Source organism: Otolemur garnettii, unplaced genomic scaffold (genome assembly GCF_000181295.1).
Source record: "Otolemur garnettii isolate 467f Iridium unplaced genomic scaffold, OtoGar3 scaffold00008, whole genome shotgun sequence".
NCBI lineage: Eukaryota > Metazoa > Chordata > Mammalia > Primates > Galagidae > Otolemur > Otolemur garnettii.
In genome coordinates this window covers 12,999,092-13,021,773 of record NW_003852403.1, presented here as the reverse complement: position 1 = coordinate 13,021,773, position 22,682 = coordinate 12,999,092, and the positions used below count along the sequence as shown (strand labels likewise).

At 35.4% G+C, this 22,682-nt stretch overlaps 1 protein-coding gene across 2 annotated transcripts in view; it reads right to left on the bottom strand.

Moving 5' to 3' along the window:
• MICU1 (mitochondrial calcium uptake 1) overlaps nucleotides 1-22,682 on the bottom strand; it is a 251,894-nt gene that overhangs the window by 127,642 nt on the left and 101,570 nt on the right. For both annotated transcript variants that reach the window (XM_023509529.1, XM_023509528.1), the window contains one exon: nucleotides 4,148-4,262. In XM_023509529.1, the coding sequence (XP_023365297.1) occupies nucleotides 4,148-4,262 (115 nt within the window). The remainder of the gene's footprint in view (nucleotides 1-4,147; nucleotides 4,263-22,682) is intronic.

Sequence of the window (22,682 nt, the reverse complement as noted above, 5' to 3'; positions counted from 1 at the left end):
CAAAAAAAAAAAAAAAAAAAAAAAAGAAAAGGAAAAAACCGAGCTTGTTTGGAAATAGATGGCTAAAAATACACATTTGCATTACTCCAATAGTTTTGGATGCAGACTGAGGATATCAACAACTGCAAGGACTAGTCTCAATTTAGGATATCAACGGCATGGTAGTCTTACTTTATTAAACTCTTTTTTGGAAAATATGAAAAAAAACCCACGTTTTATCTTCTTGCTCTGTTACCTTGCCATAATGCTAAATATAATTATGTTATCAGTGAATACGGTCATAAATTTGTGATCTGTCATGCAGCTTGCATTCTAAGTTATAAAGTGGATAATAAATAAACTAAAGAAATAAATTAAAACCAAGCATGGTGACATGTGCCTACAATCTCTCTCTACTCAGGAAGCTGAGGCAGGAGGTTGCTCAGAAGTTTGAGAACTGCCTAGGCAATGTAGTGAGACTCCCATTTCAAAAAAAAAAAAAAAAGAAGAAATTACATAGAATGTTAAATAGTGCTAAGTGCCAAATTAAAAAAAAAAATAAAGCAGGAAGGAGTTTAGGAAGTGTGTGTATTATGGGATAAAAGGTGTTTAAATGTTAGGTTGGCCAAAGAAAGCCCATTATTCAAATCACACAGAGAGAAAAGTAAGAAATTCATACCATTGCTTATTGTAAGCACAAGATATTTCTGCCAGATTGGCTGTTATTCTGGATGTGTGTCTAGAAACTCCTAGGTAGAAAAATAAAACTTCCAAAAAGCTTAAATAAGAATTAACTCTATTTAATTGGGGACATAATATTGCATAATATGTTTTCTTTAGAAATCAGCTATCTTAATTTTATTTTTAGGAGAGGTAATTATAAATTGAGAAAGAAAATGAATGATTTAGCTTTTGATCCTTAGGGTACTGCATTCTCCCTTACTGGATGACTTGGGGACTATTTAGTGTATTTTGACTGTACAGATCCCTTGCTATGCACAAGAAGATCCACTGAGTGTCTCATTTCCTGTTATCCTAGCAGCAATCTGAACGTGGGAAAGAATTGACCTCAGTGTAATTTCTGTGGCATAGTTTCCCCCATGGCTTGTTAGACAAAGTAGACAACGAAGTAGGCAACATTCAGACTGTAAGATGCTTCAACTGCACATTATGTACAGGAGAGTTTATGACCAGCTTTTCTGAAGGTCAGCCTTAGGAAAAGAAGAAGTGCTAAAATAAATTATGGTCACACTGCTGAAAATGTGACCATAGCAGTAAGGCCAAGTAATAGAAGTCCAGATGCTGTGGTTGGCTTTCATTCAAATCCTGAATTGTCTACTTACTCATGGTGGGAATAGGCGCAAGTTCTTTAACCCTCTGTGTGCCTCAATTTCCTCATCTGTAAAATGAAAATAACAGCAGTACAAACATAGGGTTGATGTGAGGAAAATATTTGTCACTGGAGTCCTTGAAGCAGAGGAAGGGGGAATTGCAAAAAAAGTGTATGAAGAAATAATGGCTGAAAGTTTTGCAAATTTGATGAAAAGTATAAACCCACAGATCTAAAAAGCTCAACGAAATTCAAGACAAGAATGATGATGAAAACCACATCAAGGTACATCATAATAGGAAAAAAACTGCCAAAAATACACAGGTAGTTCTCAAACAGGGATGACTCCTCCCCACCTCATTCCCTGGGAGACTTTTTAGCAATGTCTGGAGATGTTTATGTTCATCATAACTGGGGGAGGGATGGGCTGTGCTACTGGCATCTAGCAGGTAGAGGTCACGAATGCTGCTACACATCAGAAGAGCTGAGCACCAAGAAGTAAAGGTGCTGGGATGAGCACAACTACTTGGAGGGGTTTTTAGAACTCAAAGGTCAATGTGACTTTTAAAAAACATTCTTTAAATGGCTGAATCAAGGGAGATCTACAACAAGCCAAATATTTTGAAAGTTCTGCTCTCTGGGCTTCTCACACTTAGACAAAGACACAAAGGTTGGAAGACTAAGCAAATGGATACAAGCTAAAATCTCATTTCAACTCAACAGTCATTTACTAGGACTACTTCCAAAGTACAGTATCAATGTAGAGCTCATAGTTGGTCTCTTTGTATAACGTAGTATTCTTTTTTTTTTTTTTGGGACAGAGCCTCAAGCTGTCCCCCTGGGTAGAGTGCCGTGGCATTACAGCTCACAGCAACCTCCAACTCCTGGGCTTAAGTGAGTCTCCTGCCTCCGCCTCCCAAGTAGCTGGGACCACAGGCGCCCGCCACAACGCCCGGCTATTTTTTGGTTGCAGCCGTCATTGTTGTTTGGCGGGTCTGGGCTGGGGATTCGAACCCGCCAGCTTAGGTGTACGTGGCTGGCGCCTTAGCAGGGTGAGCTATAGGCGCCGAGCCATAATGTAGTATTCTTTCTGCCATATGCTTAATATAAACTCTGTCCAAAGTCACAATATAATTTTTAAAATCCCAACAAATTCTGGCCATTTTTTAAAAGATTATGCCATATTTTTATGTATTGGGCTTTTAAAAAAAAGACTATGGATCTCTTAAAAGCAGACATGAAATAACATGTTGTGCCAGGATATCAAGAATAAAAACCAAGACAGTTTTCATACTTATTAAATAAGAGGCACTAAACTAGGTATTTTGTATTTGTAATCTCATAATCCTCAGCAAATCATTTGGGTTTGATATTTTTTCCATGTCTATTTTACAGACAAAATAGAAGAACAAACTCATTGACTTGGCACCCCCAAAAGCTAAGAAGCAGTGGGACTAGATTTGAACTACAATCTGTTTTAAAACACACGCTCTATCCAAAATAAAAATTATAACAATACATACTTATACATGTGCTTTTTATTTTGGTTGCTGATTTGGATTTTGATACAACTTAATGTATATTCTCAAAACAAACAAACAAACAAAAAAACCCAAAACCAATGTGTATTTTCGTTGCTAGAGGACTGGTCTACCACACGAATTTTTTTCTTTTTTTAAGAGACAGAGTCTCACACTGTTATCCAAGCTGGAGAGCAGAGGTATGATCAAAACTCACTACAACCTTGAACGCCCAGGCCCCAGTGACCCGCTCACCTTATCCTCTGGAACAAATGGGACTATAGGTGTACATCACCATGCCCAGCTAATTTCTTAATTTTTTGTAGAGTTGGGGTCTCACTATGCTGCCTAGGCTGATTTCAAACTCCTAGGCTCAAGTGATCCTCCTACCTTAGCTTCCCAAAGTGCTGAGATTATAGGCATGAGCCACCATGCCCAGCCCACCTCATGAATTTACTCAGACACTCAGGTGCCCCAAAGCGAGCTATTCTTTCACAGAAGGAATAAGAAATCAAAGTGGCCACAGTCATGGCAGGACTTGCGTATGCCATTTGCTAAAAACTGTCTTACAAGACAGTTTTATTTTTACAGATGACTGGCCTGGAACAGGGAAAAAAGAGATGGTCATTCTTCTTTGATATGTTCCAGACAAAAAAACCCTGAGAATCATTTCTTTAAAGCATGCACATTTCGACTCTTTGGTTCACTTTAGGCAGATTTTAACAGACTATACACAGAGAGCTAGGAACATACATTTTGTTTAGTTTTTCTGAATGGTTAAAAAAAAGTCACACTGAAAGGAAATTAAATTTAAAGACAGAGTAGCATACTAATTAACAAAGCTGTTCAGCTTTAAAAACTCAGAAAATCATCAGTGCTCTAAAGGAGTCAAAATTGAGTTTTATGTCTCTAGAAGCATTCCAAGATTAAAAAGAAGAACAACATATTTAGCAAAACTGAGCCAGTTTTCTTTAGTTTAGGGAATGATAGATTAAAATGTGTTTTACTGGAAAAGTAGTAATGCTAATGAAGGCTATAGGACAGGCAATACATAATTCATCTTGATGGAACACAGAGTGTTAAACAGTTAAAGGTAAATTCCAAAGTTATTTTTTAAAACTTTACCATAATACTTTAGTTTTTTCTCCTTCTTTCTTAGGTGGTTCTATACACGAGTTAAAGAAAATTTGAAACAAATCTTACATAACATATAATTCCTTAACTTTGGCAACATGTTTTGTTCTCCCTTCTGATTGAAACTCTGCTTATAGTCATGGATGTTCCCTACAAATGAATGAAAGAGAAAGTCTGTACTTACTGGAAAGAACAGTGGTAAGGAAAATGTAGTCTGAAAAGGATATGAGTCCACATTCTCCAAGGGTGTAAAATATACTGTCTTCATCAGCAAATTTTTCTCGTTCCTGGGAAATTTTCTATTAAACATGTGGGTTGCACCAAAAGATGAAAAAAAAATATTAACTGAATTAGAACACAAGTAGTAAGAGATGAATCACCATTCATCTGACAATTTTATGCTATTTATCATAAACATTTCTCTGATGGCTATTCAAAATCAATGGATCCTTTACAGATTCTAAGATGATAAAATTTCAAGAAAAAAATAATTTTTTCATTTCAACACTGGTTTAGTATGAACATTAGAAAATAATTTTGATTTTGTAACCTCCCATATCGTATGTATGACACAGGTCCACTTCAAATTTTGGGTTTGCCTATTAGTTTTAAAAACAATCCACCTTCTTCTATAGAGGTACATAAAGTAGTAAAAAACAAAACAAAACAAACAAAAGAAAAAACTAAGAGGAAATCAGTTCTAATTGCCTAAGAAAACTATACTACCCGTGCAGAAATGAAGAGGTGAGCAATTATTTCCAAGGCTCATATAAATATTAATTTTAGTTTTCCCTTATGAAGTCAAGAATCTTAGTTTTGGAATATAGCATGGTATGTAGACTAAATAAGTACCTCAGAAATATAATACTGAATCAGACATGCACACCAGGCTTTCTACACAATTTAATTTAAATCACATCTACTATTAACCTTCGTGGAAGATTCTAAATTTCAGCTATTTGATGAAACTATCTCCTAAAACTTAGCTTTTACTCTAAATACATATTTCTTTTCTTTATCTTAAATTTCATAAAGTTAATTCTTGGCTTTATTAATGGCCTGTCGTCTGGCAACTGGTCTCTTTCTGGATGTTTAAGCAAACCTCTCCTGTTTTCTGAATTCCTAGCCAAAGCATAAACTTTGTGGTAATACTGAAGATATTTTCAAACTGAAAAGGATCCACTGAAGAGTTAGACTTGAAACTAATTTCCATAAATTCTGGGACACCAAAAATATTTAAAAGTACATATTTTTTAAAAAAAAGTAAAAGAAATACGCAGTTTTAAGAACCCAAACCAACAAAGCACAACCAAAGTAATAATATCATGCAAGCACAAAAGACAAGGCAGCACTGCAGGCATAACTTTGGTAGGAGTATCATGAAAATTAAACCAACAAGCACCACTACAGCATCCAGGTACACAACTATTCACTTGGTTACCTCTGTCTAGTGGAGATCCCATTACACACCACAAAGGAAAGAAAAGTGGTTAACCAACTGAAAACACAGGTCCCACATGAATCATCAAGAAGTCAGTTTGCATGATTTTCTTAGTAATCTCATTCAAAATAGCTTCTACTGGATATTTGCTTGTTCTTAAGAAAAGGTAATGACAGACAGGTAAAACTCCATAGTTGAATGTCAACACAGCAGTATTAGGTTTTGATGGCAGCTACTTAAAAGGGCTTCTCTGACTTCAGTTGTTACTGACGGAAGCCATGGTCCTGCCTGACGGCATTCAGAGATTACTTCTTTGAGCTGACAGCAAAAATGAGCACACAGTACTTAAGGTTAGATTTCATGCCACTCTTGATCTTCTACTAAGAGATTAAATATTAATTTCAGAAAGAATGAGAATTAGAGCAGCAAAGCCTTTCACCGGGAAGCTAATATTTAAATTTCTCAAAATAAAAAGAAACAAATAGTTACAATTTTTGCATCATCCAAGATACTGCAAAAGTAAAGTATGGAAATAGGAATAAATATGCAAAATAAGAATAGATCCCTAAAGAGAGACCATTATCAGTCAGAAGAATGAATGTGTAGAGAACCCAAATACTTAATAATGTCATAATCTTGTGGGGAAATTGGTACAAGCAATTAAAACAAGTAATATCATGGTGGCCAGAAATTGAGAAACAGACAAAAGTGTAAGGCAGGGGTCCTCAAACTTTTTAAACAGGGGGCCAGTTCACTGTCCTCAGACTTTTGGAAGGCTGGACGAGTCGGCTACTAAAGAGGACAGGCAGCAGCAGCAAAAACACCTGGCGGGCCGGATAAATGTCCTAGGCAGGCTGCATGTGGCCTGCAGGTCGTAGTTTGAGAACACCTGGTGTAAGGATAGGGTAAAATCAAGTAGCTAAGCCAAGAAGCATACCTAACATTTTTCTAACAATTTACCTGTGCCACACTGGTGTTCAGAATATAATACAAAGATGAATCTAATTTTGTCAGTAACTTTTAATTTTTAGATAACTTCAAACTCACAGAAAGGTTTCAAGATTAATATACGAAAACTACTGTATATTTTTATACAGATGCACCGACAGTTTTCATAGTACCCTGTTTGCTTTATATATTTTTTGTGTACCACTTTGAAAATAAGTTGGAGGCATTATGCCTCTTTACACTTAAATACTTCAGCACAGATTTCCTATGAACAAAGACATTTCCTAACACATTACAGTATAAATTTAATAAAACCAGGGAGTATCAATACATATGCCATTAATATTATCTAACCCAGTCCATTTTTAAATATAGTTAACACTTCCAATAATGTCCTTGTTAGCATATTTCCCTAGTGAAGGACATAATTCATTTAGTTGTCAGGTCTCTTCAGTCTCTATTAACTTAGAATAGTCTTTCTTGGTTCTTTGTTTTTTCCTTTGGAGGATTATTTTTGATTGTGGTAAATAATTTTAGGTGTCAATATAATTGGATTAGGAATACCTAGAAACCTGGTGAAATATCATTCTGAGTGTGTTTCTTATGGTATTTCCATGGAAATTAGTGTGATGCTAAATGGGGTACCCTTCACTCTGCGGGGGGCCTAGAGAGAACAAATGCAGAAGGTGAATGTTCTTTCTGAGTTAGAACAGACTTGCCTTCTACCTTAAACATCAGAAATTTGACTCCATGAAACTGCATTATCACAGCAATTGTGCATGTATGTAAAAATGTTGAAACTTTCTCAGTAAATGAGGGAATACCCTTTTTGTACCTCTGCGTTTGTAAAATTTCTCTAGATCTCAGCTCTTTGGGTGACTGCATACGCAAGATTTTTGATTGATTTTGTCAAAAGACTTAGGCTGTTCATCATGGTATTTCAGATGACTTCAGTTATAAAGCTGGGTGCACACAATTACCAACTATAGTGATATGTGTTTATACATTTCCCCCCCTTTTTTTGAGACAGAGCCTCACTCTGACATCCGGGGTAGTGCCTGTGGCTCAGTGGGTAGGGCGCCAACCCCATATACTGAGAGGGTGGCAGGTTTGACTCCGGCCCCAGCCAAACTGCAACAAAAAAATAGCTGGGCATTGTGGCGGGCACCTGTAGTCCCAGCTACTTGGGAGGCTGAGGCAAGAGAATTGCTTAAGCCCAGGAATTGGAGGTTGCTGTGAGCTGTGATGCCACAGCACTCTACCCTGGACAATAAAGTGAGACTCTGTCTCTAAAAAAACCAAAAAACCCCCCCAAAAACAAATATATCAACTAGAGTTCAATTATTTGTTATCTCTTTAAGTAAAATCTGCATGTGGTAAAATGTATAAATCTAATGTACAATTCAATGAATTCTGAAATACAAATATCTAGTTACCTACATCTTTATCAAGATACAGAACCTTTTCATTACTCCTGAAAGTTCTTTTATGCCTCACTGTAGTTAATTCCCACCATAATTTTTTCACCACAGATTAGTTTTGCCTGTTCTAGAATGTTATATAAATGGTCTTGAATTTGAACTCGGGCCTCAAGCAATCTTCCCACCTCCGCCTCCCAAAGTGCTGGGATTACAGGCATGAACCATCATGCCCCACCTAAATGGTATCAACAGTATATACTTTGGTGTTCTGCTTCTTTAGTTTAGCACAATGTGGAGGAGCTTCACCCACAATGTAAGTGGTTCATTTTTAGTACTGAGTAGTATTTTATACTGCTCATTAATAAAATATTACATAATAATAAATGTATTACTTGTAAAAATTTGTGTATAATAATATTCTTATAATGATAACACACACAAATAATGTGATTTATTCATTCCTTATTGCTAAACACTTAGGGTCTTTTCAGTCTTTGACTATTAGGCTTTTCTTGAAAGGTGTATCTTTTTATTGCACTATCAATGGATATAAGCTCTAGGTGCTCTACATTATTGCCAACCTTTATGCTGCCAGTCTCTTTAGATTTAGCCACTCAAGTGGATACATAGTAGTATTTCATTGCAGTTTTACTGTACATTTCCCCAGTGACCAATGTGTTAAATATTTTTAATTTTGTATATTGGTGATTATATGTCTTTCTTTGGGAAGTACCTAATCAAGACTTGCCCCACCCTTTTTACTTTGGCCCATTTTTAATTAGGTTATTTTGTTATTACTGATTTGTAGTAGCTCATCATGTGTTCTGCATATGAGACCTTTGTCAGTGCGGTAGCCAGGCTCTAAGATGATCACAATGATTCTTGCCTCCAGATACTAACAACCTTATATAGTCTCCTCTCACAAAGAACCCAGGTTAGTCTGTAAGATGAACAGAATAGAGATATGAGTGATGATGTATGACTTTTGAGGGTTGGTCATAAAAGGCATCTTGCTCTATTAGGAGAAGCCATCTGCCATTTGAATAGAATACCCAAGCAGGCCTGTGGAGAGGGATACATGAAGAGGATCTGAGGATTAAAGTCTCAACCAATAGTCAGTATTATTTTACCAGACATTTGAGTGAGCCACCTTGGAAATGAATTCTCATCCCGCCAACATGTGACTGCAATCTCATGAAAGGGACTGAGCCAGAACCATCCAGCCAAATTATCCCTAAATTCCTGATTCATAAAGCACATGTTACTGTTTTAAGATACGAAAATTTACTTTGTTACCCAGCAACAGACAACAAATATAGCCAAATATGTATTAAAAACAATTCTGCCAGAATAAGGCTTGTAATTTTTATTTTTTTGAGAGAGAGAGTCTCACTTTATCACCCTTGGTAGAGTGCTGTGGCATTACAGCTCATAGCAACCTCAAACTCTTTTTTTTTTTTTTTTTGAGACAGAGCCTCAAGCTGTCCCCCGGGGTAGAGTGCCGTGGCATTACAGCTCACAGCAACCTCCAACTCCTGGGCTCAAGCGAGTCTCCTGCCTCCGCCTCCCAAGTAGCTGGGACCACAGGCGCCCGCCACAACGCCAGGCTATTTTTTGGTTGCAGCCATCCTTGTTGTTTTGGCGGGTCCGGGCTGGGGATTCGAACCCGCCACCTTAGGTGTACGTGGCTGGCGCCTTAGCCGGTTGAGCTATAGGCGCCGAGCCAACAACCTCAAACTCTTGGGCTTAAGTGATAACCTTGCCTCAGCCTCCCTAGTAGCTGGGACTACAAGTACCCGCCACGACATACAGCTATTTTTAGTAGAGACAGGGTCTTGGTCTTGCTCAGGCTGGTCTTAAACTCCTGAGATCAGGCAATCTACCCACCTGGGCTTCCCAGAGTGCTAGGATTATAGGCGTGGCCTATGGAGTTTTAAATTTTAACGAAGTGTAATTTATGTATTTTTTTCTTTTATGCTTTATGCTTTCTATATGCTATTTGACAAATTTTTGCCAATTTCCAGTCCATAAAAAATATTCTCTTATACTTTCTTTTAGAAGTCGTATAGTTATAGATTTTATATTTAGGTCTATGATCCATTTCAAATGAATTCTGTGTATGTTGCGGTAAGGGGCAAGATTCATTTTTAAAAATATGGACATACAATTCATTATAAATCATTTGTTGAGAACACTTTCCTTCCCCATTGAATTACTGTGACACTTTTGTTAAAAATCAATTCACTGTTTCAAGTGTAGATTACTCTATTGTGATGTTTTCTGCTTTTAGTAGCCTATTTTCCTTTTGAAGGTCTTCTGATTCCCAGCAGAATATATTATTGTTTTTCAAAGTAAAAATAAACATGAATTATTTGAATAGTTACAAAAGTAGCTTGAGAGAGTGAACATCAGATGCATATAGGGTTATGACTTAGCCTTGCCACCTCTACTGTTAACAGAATTACAAAATCTACAGAAATCATATAAAGACATCACTCAACATCAAAGTATATTCATTGTGAGTAATGATTGGCATGTTTCTCCATAGAGGCTATATTACAAGGACATTTACAGTGCTAATTCAATTGACAAACTGAGAAATGCAATAGTCTTGCAACAGCAGAACTGACCATGGAGAAAAAAGAATTAGAAAAACAGGGTATTTGAAAATACACAGTCAGTCAGTAAAGAAAAAAGAATAAATAAGAATGAAGCATGCCTACGGGATCTAGAAAATAGCCTTAAAAGGGCAAATCTAGGAGCCACTGGCCTTGAAGAGGAAGGTAGAGGGACTGATTAAGGTAAGAAGTTTATTAAAAGAAATAGTAACAGAATTTTCCAGACTCAGAGAAAGATACTAATTTTTAGGTACAAGAAGGTCATAGAACACCAAGCAGATTTAACCCGAACAAGACTATCTCAAGGCATTTACATAATGATCAAGCTCCTTAGGAAAGAAAAAAGAAAACAAAAAAACACAAAGATGCTCCAATACATCTGACAACAGATTTCTCAACTGAAACCTTACAAGCTAGGAGAAAGTGGCATGATACATTCAAAGTGTTGAAGGAAACAAAGCTTAACTGTATAATATTATATCCTACAAAAATAGCCTTCAAACATGAAGGATAAATACTTTCCCAGACAAACAAAAACTGAGGCCAGACCACTCCTACAATAAGTGCTAAAAGAAATAAAATCAGAGATGAAAAAGGAGACATTACAACTGATACTGCAGAAAATCAAAGGATCATTAGAGACTACTATAAGCAACCAAATGCTAATAAAATGGAAAACCTAGAAGAAATGAAAAAATTCCTAGACACAGACGAGCTAACAAGAGTGGATCAGAAAGTAATCCAAAATTTGAATAAACAAATAACTAATAAGATAGATACAGTAATAAAAAGCCTCCCATCCAAAACAAACAAAAAAAGTCCAAGACCCAATGGCTTCACTGATGAATTCTCCTAACAATTCAGAGAAGAACTACCAATCTTACTTAAACTATTCCAAAAAGTCAAGAAGGAGGGAATACTCCCAAACTTATTCTATGAGGCTTATATCACCCAGATGCCAGAACCAGACAAATTGGCCATTATCTCATGAATATAGATTCAAAAATCTTCAACAAAATACTAACCAACTGCATTTGACGACACATTAAAAAGATTATTCATATGATCAAGTGGGATTCAACCCAGGGATGCAAGGATAGTTCAACATGGGCAAATCAATATAATAAATCATATCAACAGAACGAAGGATAAAAAAATATATGATCATTTCAACTGATGCTGAATTTGATAAAATTCAATATCCCTTCATGATAAAAACTCTGAAAAAAACTGGATATAGAAGGAACTTCCCTCAACATAATGTAAGACACAGGACAGACCCACACTTAATATCATACCAAATGGGAAAAAATGGAAAGCCTTTCCCCTGAGGTCTGAAACAACACAAGGATGCCCACTTTTACCACTGTTATTCAATACAGTTCTAGAAGTTCTAGCTAGAGCAATCAGATGAGAGAAGAAAATAAAGGGCATCCAAATTAGAAAGGAAGAAATCAAATTATCCTGGTTTGAAGATATAACTTTTTATTTAGAAAAACTCCATAAGTACAATTATAACTGATAAACACATTCAGCAAATTTGCAAGACACAAAAATCAACATACAGAAATCAGTAGCATCTCTATATGTCAATAGTAAACAATCTGAAAAGGAAACCAAGAAAGTAATCCCATTAATAATACTTACAAATAAAATAAAATACCTAGGCATAAACTTACCCAAAGAAGTGAAAGATTTCTATAATGAAAACAACTGAAGAAAGAAATTAAAGAGGACATATCCACAAAAAGGAAAGACACTCCATGCTCACAGACTGAAAGAATTAATAAAGTTAAAATGTCCATACTACCCAAAGCAATCTATAGATTCAATGCAATCCCCATCAAAATACCAGTAACATTCTTTACAGAAATAGGAAAAAAAAATCCTAAAATTTGTATGGAACCAGAAAAGATCTAGAATGCCAAAGCCATCAAGCCATCTGAAGCAAAAAAAACAAAACTGAAGGCATCACATTATCCAAATTATACTACAGAGCTGTGGTAATCAAAACAGCATGGTACTGGCAACAAAACCAAATAGAGAAGCCAGAAATAAATCCACGCATCTATAGTGATCTTATCTTTGACAAAAGTGCCAAGAACATACGGTGGGGAAAGGAAAGTCTCTCTAACACGTGCTCCTGGGAAAACTGGATATCCTTATGCAGAAGAATAAAACTAGACCTTTATCTTGCACCATATATAAAAATCAAATAAAGATGGATTAAGGATTTAAATCTAAGACCTTAAACTATGAAATTACCAAAAGAAAACATAAGGTAAATGTTTCTGGACGTTTGTCTGGCAAAGAATATCTTGAGCAATGCCCTGAAAGCACAGGCAACCAAAACAAAATTGGACAAATGTGATCACATCAAGCTAAAAAGGTTCTGCACAGCAAATGAAATAATCAACAAAGTGAAGAGACAACCCAAAGAACAAGAGAAAATATTTGCAAACTACCCATCTGACAAAGGATTAATAAGTAGAATATATAAGGAGCTCTACAAATAATCTCATTAAAAAATGAGCAAGGGATCCTAAAAGCTATTTCTCAAAAGAAGACAATCAAATGGCCAACAGGTATGTGAAAAAATGCTCAACATCATTAGTCATCAGAAAAATGTAGATAAAAACTACAGTGAGATACCATCTCACCCCAGTTAAAATGGCTTTTGTCAAAAAGACAGGCAATAAGAAATGCTGTTGTGGATTTGGAAAAAGGGGAACCCTCATACACTTTTGGTAGGAAAGTAAATTAGTGCAACCACTATGGAAGTGCCTCAAAAAACCAAAAATGGAACTATCAGATGACCTAGCAAACCACTTATGGGTCTATATCCAAAGGAGGGCAATTCAATACATCAAAAGATATCTGTACTCCCATGTTTATTGCCATACTGTTTACGATAGCCAGGATTTGGGATTAACCCGAGTGTCCATCAGTAGACAGATAAAGAAATTGTGGTACATGAACACAAAAAATAATAAAATCTTGCCATCTGCAATAGCATGAATGGAAATGGAGAACATTATGTTAAGTGAGATAAGCTAAGCACTGAAAGACAAATCTCACATGTTCTCATTCATATGTGGGAGCTAAATATTAAAAATAATTGACCTCATCTCCACAGAGTAGAATGATGGTTATCAGAGGCTGAGAAGGGTAGTGGGGAGGGGGGCAAAGAGTAGGTTAATGAGTATAAAAATATAGTTAGACTGAATGAACAATATTTGATAGCACAATGAAATAAGTATAATTAACAATAAGTTATGGTATACTTGAAAATAACTAAAAGAGTGGAATTGAAATGTTCCTAACACAAAGACATGTTAAATGCCAGAGGTGATGGATACCCCAATTATTCTGATTTAGTTCACATTGTGTTCCTGCAGCAAAGCATCACATGTATCATAGAAAGATATACAAATATTGTGTACTCATAATAATTAAAAAGAAAGAGGATAAAGGAAGAACAGCCTAGAGGAGGCTTTTGGTTACTTTTCCCTACTTTAAATGTCTTACCCATGTTTAATTTTGCAAATTAAAAATGTCAAGTAAATTTTTTCTTCATTTAATCTTTTGGATTATGTTTAATCATTGACCAAATTTTAAGTCACCTTTCCCCTTAAGCAAAAACCCCTTATGCAATCCAGGGATGATATGGAGGCATAATCCAAGGAAGATACAATCTTCCTTACCAGGCTGGTAATAATGTTTTGTTCTGTCACTGCCTCAGAGGTGGTTATTTATACTTTCTGTTATTAATGAACATTTATATTGATTTGCAATTCCAACTAAGAAAATACAATCCAAAGATTTATATTTAACTCAATATAAGTAATAAATTCAATTCAATATAAATTTATCAACATGAGATGTAAATTATATATAAGTATTAATATATAAATATAATAGACATGCTAAGAAAGAAACTTTGTTGTGCACAAAAGTCAATAGAAATAGAACACATTTCAATTTTACTATAAGGGCTCGGCCCCCATATCAGTGGTTACAGTGCCAGTCACATACACCGGGTGGTGGGTTTGAACCCGACCTGGGTCAGCTAAACAACTGCAAAAAAAAATAGCTGGGCATTGTGGTGGGTGCCTGTAGTCCCAGCTACTTGGGAGGCTGAGGTAAAAGAATTGCTTAAGCCCAAGAGTTGGAGGTTGCTGTGAGCTGTGATACCACAGCACTCTACTGAGGGCGACACAGTGAGACTCTTGTCTCAAAAAGAAAAAAAAATTCTACTGTAAGGGCACACAATGTGAGCTTAGGTGATACATATTCAGTAAAAAGATTTAGTAAAGATCTATAAGAAACTTACATTATCTTAAAGTTCCCAAGGTAAGATTCAGTACACATGCTGAAAATTATTTTAACAAAACTAGGTAGGTTTTTTTTTTTTTTAAATAGATGGGGTCTCATTCTGTCACCAAGGCTGGAGTCTGTCCAAAACTAGTTTTTTGTTTTGTTTGTTTTGTTCTTGAGACAGAGCCTCAAGCTGTCCCCCTGGGTAGATTGCTATGGCATTACAGCTCACAGCAACCTCCAGCTCCTGAGCTCAAGTGATTCTCCTGCCTCCACCTCCCAAGAAAGTAGCTGGGACTACAGGCACCCACCACAACAACTAGCTATTTTTTGGTTGCAGCCATCATTGTTGTTTGGCAGGCCCCGGGCTGGATTTGAATCTGCCAGCTCAGATGTATGTGGCTGGAGCCTTAGCGGCTTGAGCCAGAACTAGTTTATTTATTCGTGTATTTTTCTTTTTTTTTTGAGATAGTGCACTGAAACCTCAAATTCCTGGTCTCAATCCATCCTCCTGCTTCAGCCTCCTGAGTAGCTGATACCACAGGCATATACCATCACACCCAGCAAATTTTTAAAAAAATATCTTGTAGAGACAGGGTTTTTCTATATTGACCAGGCTTGTCTCAAACTCCTAGCCTTAGGCAATCCTCCTGCCTCAACTCCCAAAGTGCTGGGATTACAGGTCTGAGCCACTGTGACCAGCCAGAACTAGGTACAGTAAAACCTCTGTAAGTTTAATATCTAAGAAACTGTAACAAACTGGTCAACATATGGAGGTAGTAACAAAAGGAACTTCCATTGAGTACATGTGGTGCATGTCTGATCTATGACAATTAGGTCAACTTAAGGAGGTGGTCGATGCAGGGAGATGGTCAACTATGGAGGTTCTACTGTATTTTTGAAAGAGACTGTAATTGCAGATACCTCACAGACTATACCAAACATTTGAATCTCTGAAATGAAGGGTGTGAAAGCAAAATATAGGTCAAATTATTGAAATAGTAGTATTTTTATTCAATTACTGACAAATGTTATCCTTTCTAAAATTATGCAAAATATTTCATAGCAATGTGCTCACTGACTTAAATGAACAAAATATAGCTGCCGTACTATTCACTCATATGACTTAGATCTTTTTCCTCTCAAATTTTAAACCTGATTAGTTCTAGCTGATAATTTTGTGCTGAAGCATCCACACTTTCGTTTCTGACCAATCACATAAACTTATAAAATATAAGGCAAAGTTGCAGGTACCATGAGGGGCCCTGGGACTGGATTCAAACTTACTAGTACTCAATGTGCTTAAACAGTAAATCCTAACTATTTATAAGGTTGATTAAAGTAGGGTCAATAATTTTGCCTTCTGAGATTCAACTAGATGAAGCCAAAGAGAAAAATCTTAAGTCGGAATTTATACTCATTATTTCTTGTAGTTGAGATCTATTTTTTCAAGTTCTAAAGTTTGAAATGAACTTTTCTATCTAATAGAAGTTGATGGACTTTGTCTATAAAATAAATGCTTACATACCATCTAGAAACTCAAAACATCTCTGGTATACAGAAAATCTCCTAAAGAACACAGCTTTACTATTTAAATTAAGATGTCATCATTTATGAGGCTGAAATATTCAAATTATTTTAATATTAACATTTCTTTATGTTGCTTAAATATATTTGTCTATCTAGTACAAATCCCTTGAATAAAATTCGAGGTTGCATGCCAAAAACAAATTAATGGTAATAATACATTTCTTGTGGAAAATGCACATCATTTCCAAATGACAAATAGTATTTCTATCTAAGGTTGGAGTTGAGGTAGAGAGTTAGGGGACTATTAGAAAGAAAGAGAAAATTCAGCAATTTTCTCATGCAATTAATACTCACACTTCATTATCTAGTTAGTGCATAAACAGATGCCAAAGCTTTGATAAAATACCAATCTTAAACAATCACACTATTCCCAACCAAACAGAAAATGTTGCACAGCTAAAATATGTTATTCTTCCCCAGCCTAGACCTGAACTTGTAGAAAGATAGAATTTGAGGATATATCAGATAAAAATGAAGCAGAGATGTTTCTAACTTAAAGCAGTTTATCATTTCTCCTTCTTCTACTTAGATTTTGTTGCAAGCTTTTCAAGGTATTTAAGACAAACATAAATTACTGTGCAACAAACTGTGGAAGGTGAATGCTTAAGATACTGTAGGCTTCACTTTGCCAGAAAGCAATTCTCTTTTCAGTCCCAATTTAACCACCTTAGCTCTGAGAACAATTCCAAATATCTAGAATGCAAATGTCTTTCTATTTCATTAACTAGATTGCTTCAGACAAAATGGTACAAATGAAGATGCTTTAAAAAAAAAGTGGCAGATGATTTGATTATAGCAATAATAAAAAATTTAAAAAGTAGACTGGAAGAACAGTAGCTTCAAGGAAATGATACAAATTTATTGAAATGATTTATTTCAATCCTCAGTATCTGATGAGGTATTATTAAAGTTCTGGAAGGACAAAATCTTCAACTCTACTATTTTCTACTACATTACCCCTTTACACTTGCTTTAATGCAGCTCTGAGTGGGAGAATCTATGTCTTATCATTATTATCTGCTACCTATATCTAAGAATTTAATTTTGAACTTCAGCCACTCAAATAGATCAGTGCTAAACAGAACAGTTCTGAGGTCAGCAGCAGTCTTGGTTTTAGTCACATGGGTTAAAAAGTTTCTCCATTACTTAATATAAAAACAATCTCAAGTACAAATTGTGAAAAATAAGTCAATATAGTAATTTTACTTTCTTTTTTGGCAAAGAATTATTGCAAGAAAAGATGTATCAGAAGAACAAAAATAAGAGTCTCACTCTGAAGATCACTGTTCACACCTTTGATTTATACTCTTCTTAGTAACTACTGCTTCCTAGATGAAGAATTTTAAAATCAATTTTGAAAACAAATATTTATAGGTACTCCTTGAACACTTGAACATCACTGATCCCTAAAAACTATACTTTGCATATGCTATGCCAACCATTGTGCCAGGCACTTTATATTTGCATTATCTCTTTAAGTCCTCACTGCAACTATGTAAGGTAGATAATATTATCTGTACTTTACAGATTTAAAAAAACCTCAGGTTTAGAGAAGTTAAATAAGAAGCCCAAGGTAATAAGCCTAAGGCTATATTAAGTGACAGGCCAGGCCATAGTCTGACTCAAAAGCTCATGTCATAAATTATGTTACACTCATCAATTATATATGAATATGCCTGGTATCTACATTATTCACAATTTCTGAAAATATTAATGAGGGCTCAGTATTTCTAAAGCAAAACATAGTTCACTATTATAAAATACTAACCTTGGGGGCTTTTTATCAGCTAAGTTAACTTGAAGCTGGAAAGGAACATTTGAACCAATGATGTAGGTACATGCTTGTTTTAACACCTCCATTAAGTCAAATGCCTATCTTAATGATTTTCAAAATGTACACAGCCTTAGGAATTTAATGTTCTTTATACTCATTTTAATTAATAAATGTTAAATTGATCTATAGTTGGAAAAGCTTTTAATTCAAGTTTAGTTTTTTAAAAATGAATTATGCCAAAAACAAATATGAAGCAAGAACTACCTTAACACATTCTCTACAGCCAAAGATCATCAATAGATGTTTAGGCTAAGTAGAGAGTCTGTTTTACCAGAATAGGATGAGAAATAACTTGTTTAGTGTAGCTTTTATAGAACTTTTTTATGTTGACCTTCACACATGCTAGAGTGTTTAAACTATAAGAAAAATGGGAAAAAAGAAAGTTAGTCTAGAATTAAACAAAGTCTTCTTATACCAAAGTGAATTTCCAATCCTGTTTATGATAAAAAGGCTAAACATGAAGGTGTTAGAAATGTAATGGTTATTTATGTTTATGCTTTCAAATCAACAGTGATAAATCAAATGGGTTCATTGATTCCAAATTCAAATACAACATAATCTAAAACAAAAACATATTTTAAAACATCATAATAGGAGACTAAATATTTGGGACAACCAAGGGAGCCCTTGATGATTACATTATTATTTATTTTCTCAACTTGAATAATTAAACACACGGGTTAAATTAATAGATTTTTGTAGCGGTGGAACTCAGAGACTGGAAAGAGACATTATGGATACTCCACACAGCAATATAATGAGTCCATGATACCATTTATAAGCTGCATCTGAAGAACAGCACTCTATGCTACCAAGAAAACAAAATGATTCTGGCCTTTCCATGGGCAGTAGGAACTTAGCATGCAAAGGACAGATCCCCGCAAGAAAGCAAGCAAGAAAGGCCTCTTCTGCAAAGTAACTGCAAAGTAACCTTTGGAAGCTTAAAGGATTCACACTAGCACTACCAAAATGAGGGATAATTATACAACTCAATATAGATAAACAATTCTTTCACTACCTATTCTAAGAAAAAAAGTCCATTTTTTAATATGAAAGGTTTATTCACAAGAAATCCTTAAGAATACAGTAAAACTTGATTTTGAATCCTTGATCAACCAAGGATATTAACTTTAATAGTTAAAGTTTAAGATAATTGGCATTTTTTTGTCACTTAATGTTATTGACTACTCAACACTGCAGACTTCAGAGACTTCCAAGCATTTGCCAATTCCTACTTCTTTATTCCTACCTCTCTAGTAAGGGTAGTTATCCAAGGCAAGCCATTTTAAACCTTCAAGCTTTAAGCCATACAATTATTAAAGGAGAGGAAGAGTTTTTAGCTGTCTCCTACAAACTGTCCTACCATAATCAGAGAACTGAAAGTGACGCTCCTCAATTACAGGCATTTGCATTTCATCTGTCTTACTTTCTTTAGTTCACTGTATGCTTGTGCCATAGCTATTCTAAAATAGAACCCCCAGGATTAGAAACATTGATAATGGGATCATCTATACATCATCTTCACATAATTTTTAAAGCATTTGTTGGTTTGTTTCAGAATGTAGTTAAAGGCAAAGGCATTTAGGAGGCATTATTATTGCACCAATAATAGGATATCTGGCTTGGAGGTTTGGTAAAGGGATGACTTTCTACTTATTTTTTTTTTTTAATTTTTAAATTTTCTTTTAAGAGATGGGGTCTTGTTCTATCATCCAGGCTGGAGTACAGTGGCTAGATCATAGCTCACTGTAACCCTGAACTCCTAGGCTCAAGTTATCCTCCCATGTCAGGCTACCAAATAAATGGGACTACAGAAACAAACTACTATGCCTGGCTAATTTTTAAAATTTTTTGTATAGATGGGGAAAGGAGAGTCTCACTATATAGCCCTGGCTGGTCTCAAACTTCTGGCCTCAAGTGATCCTCCTACCTTAGCCTCCCCAAGAGCTGGAGTATAAGTTTGAACCACTACACCTGGCCTTGGGACTACTAAAAATAGTAGTAGGGAGGAAAAAAAAAGGAATTATAGAAAAAATATACTATAAAAATAAAGGTATCCTGTGATCATCATTAATTATTTTAAACCAAAAGATGTTTATAATTCAGCTTAATTTACATTTTAAAGACTGCCAACCCTCAGAAATGTAAGAGTAATTTCTTTTAAAAATGAATACATTTTAGTCATTTATAAAATACAATTAAAGAGTCCAAGCCTTTAAGATCAATTTTATTTTTTTGAGACAGAGCCTCAAGCTGTTCCCCCTGGTTAGAGTGCCATGCATCACAGCTCACAGCAACCTCCAACTCCTGGGCTTGAGCAAGTCTCCTGCCTCCAGCTCCCAAGTAGCTGGGACCACAGGCACCCACCACAACGCCCGGCTACCTTTTTGGTTGCAGCCATCATTGTTGTTTGGCTGGCCGGGCTGGATTCGAACCCACCACCTTAGGTGTATGTGGCTGGCGCCTTAGGCACTTGAGCCACAGGTGCCGAGCCCTTTAAGATCAATTTTAAAAGTATTCTTAGGAGTGCCCTTGAAAGTCTCTTTTGGTAGCCTACAACTACATATTCTTCTCATGGCTTTCTCTGTGTGTTTGCCTGATTTTCCAAGGTAAAGTCATTGACTAGCTCAAAAAAGCAAAACAATGAAGTCTTTTTAAATATTCCATTTGTTTCCCCTTAAGCCATTTTACTGAGTGCAACTAAGCAACTGTTTATCTGTATTTCCTATGTCAGAAATTTCAAAAGAAAAAAATGCTACTAATTTTTAACTTGAAGTTACTATTGCTTCATCATTCCTGTCTCAGTTAAGTAGGCATATAATATCCCAAATAAGATTATTTATGTGACTCAGTTAAGTATCTCTTATAAAATATAATGATTAAAATAAACTTCCTTGACCTTCTGTGTAACACCTAATGTTAAAATTTCTTTTTGAATTATGCTGGGTACTATATTCTCAAGGACTTGTGCAGTGTTTGAATTGTCATATTAAAGATAAAGTATGTTAATTTAAAGTGACAGGAACCAAACCACTCTGAAGGGAGCAGGGGAAGGACATGAACATGCACTGAACTCTTGTTCTTGAAGCATTACTATTGATTTTGGAGCATTAATTCATTTAAAGCACATGCTGCTGAGTCAGTACCTGCCAGAAATCCTGATCAGAAGATGAGAAAAAGAAAAAAACAATTGACATCGTTTGATTATAAAAACTTCCAAACCAAATATACTTATTACAAAACATAATATACAAAGGACGAATTAAAACCTGTAATAAATAACATCACTGAACACCTAGAAATAGGAAATAAGGAATACACAGACATAATCTGCTAGGCACAATAAAACAAGGATGTCTCACTATCGTTTCATAGATATAATTTTTCTTTTAACGACATGGCAAATTAGTTGCTTTGATAACAACATTAAACATGCAGATAACCAAATATGGATGAATTCAGAGAATCAATAACTACTCTACATAAAAGTACCAAATGAATGCTAGAAAAAGGTCTTCTCCAAAATTATGTTGCACAAAATAAAGTACTATCCACACTGGTAATAAAAAACTGGCATTTGAAGAAGTAGGTTAGGTCGGCTAATTTAGCTGGGTACCACTCTAAAATATCTTCAAATTATCAAATCCTCTGAAACATTTCTTTCAATAAATAAACTTCTTTGGCTGTGAAATAAAATTTGATCTAAACTTACCATCCTATTCAAACCAACCTTAGTAGCACTATAACAATTCTTGACTGACAAGCAGATGCTGCTAGCAATTTACATGCCTTTAGCTGCAATTGTCAGGACAGAGGCCCAAAGGATTTTACAGTACAGGATTGAGATGAATCTCTGCGAACACAGGACAGCTCAGAGGTGAGAAATCAAACCAGAGGACTAGCTATTTAACCTGGGCCAACTGCTCATTACAGAGATAGCACGTGGGGATTTTTATAGCTGACTGAAATGGGAAGGAAAGAACCATGGAGAGAACAATTATGCAGAGGGTAATTTCATATAAACCAAGAAAAATGACAATACATATGATAGCATATAACTCCATTCATCAATTGAGTAAAGGGCTCAAAGTCATACAAAATAGCTACAATTTGCAAAGCCAGATACTTTCTGATTTTATTGATAGGTAACTGACACTTGAGAATTTAGCTGGTCTCTTGCCCAAGATTACTCATCACCCTGTGGCCTATCTTTGAATACATAATTGTCTATATCCGAAGTCCACATTCTTTCCATCCTACTCTATTACACATAAAGAAGTTCAGCAATCCACAAGGTTGTATTTTTCATACCCAAACTGAGCAAAAAAAAAAAATTTTTTTTGGAGACAAGAGTCTCATTTTATAGCACTCGGTAGAGAGCTATGGTGTCACATGAGCAAGTGTTTTTAATTTAAAGAACTCTGGATAAAAAAGAGCTTTAAGGAAAGAAGACAGGAAATGTTGTGATTAAAACCAGAAAATTCTAGCAGACATAAAAGACTTCTCGAAATGTAGAATTAGTACTTGAGTCTACTATTGCAATTTAACTA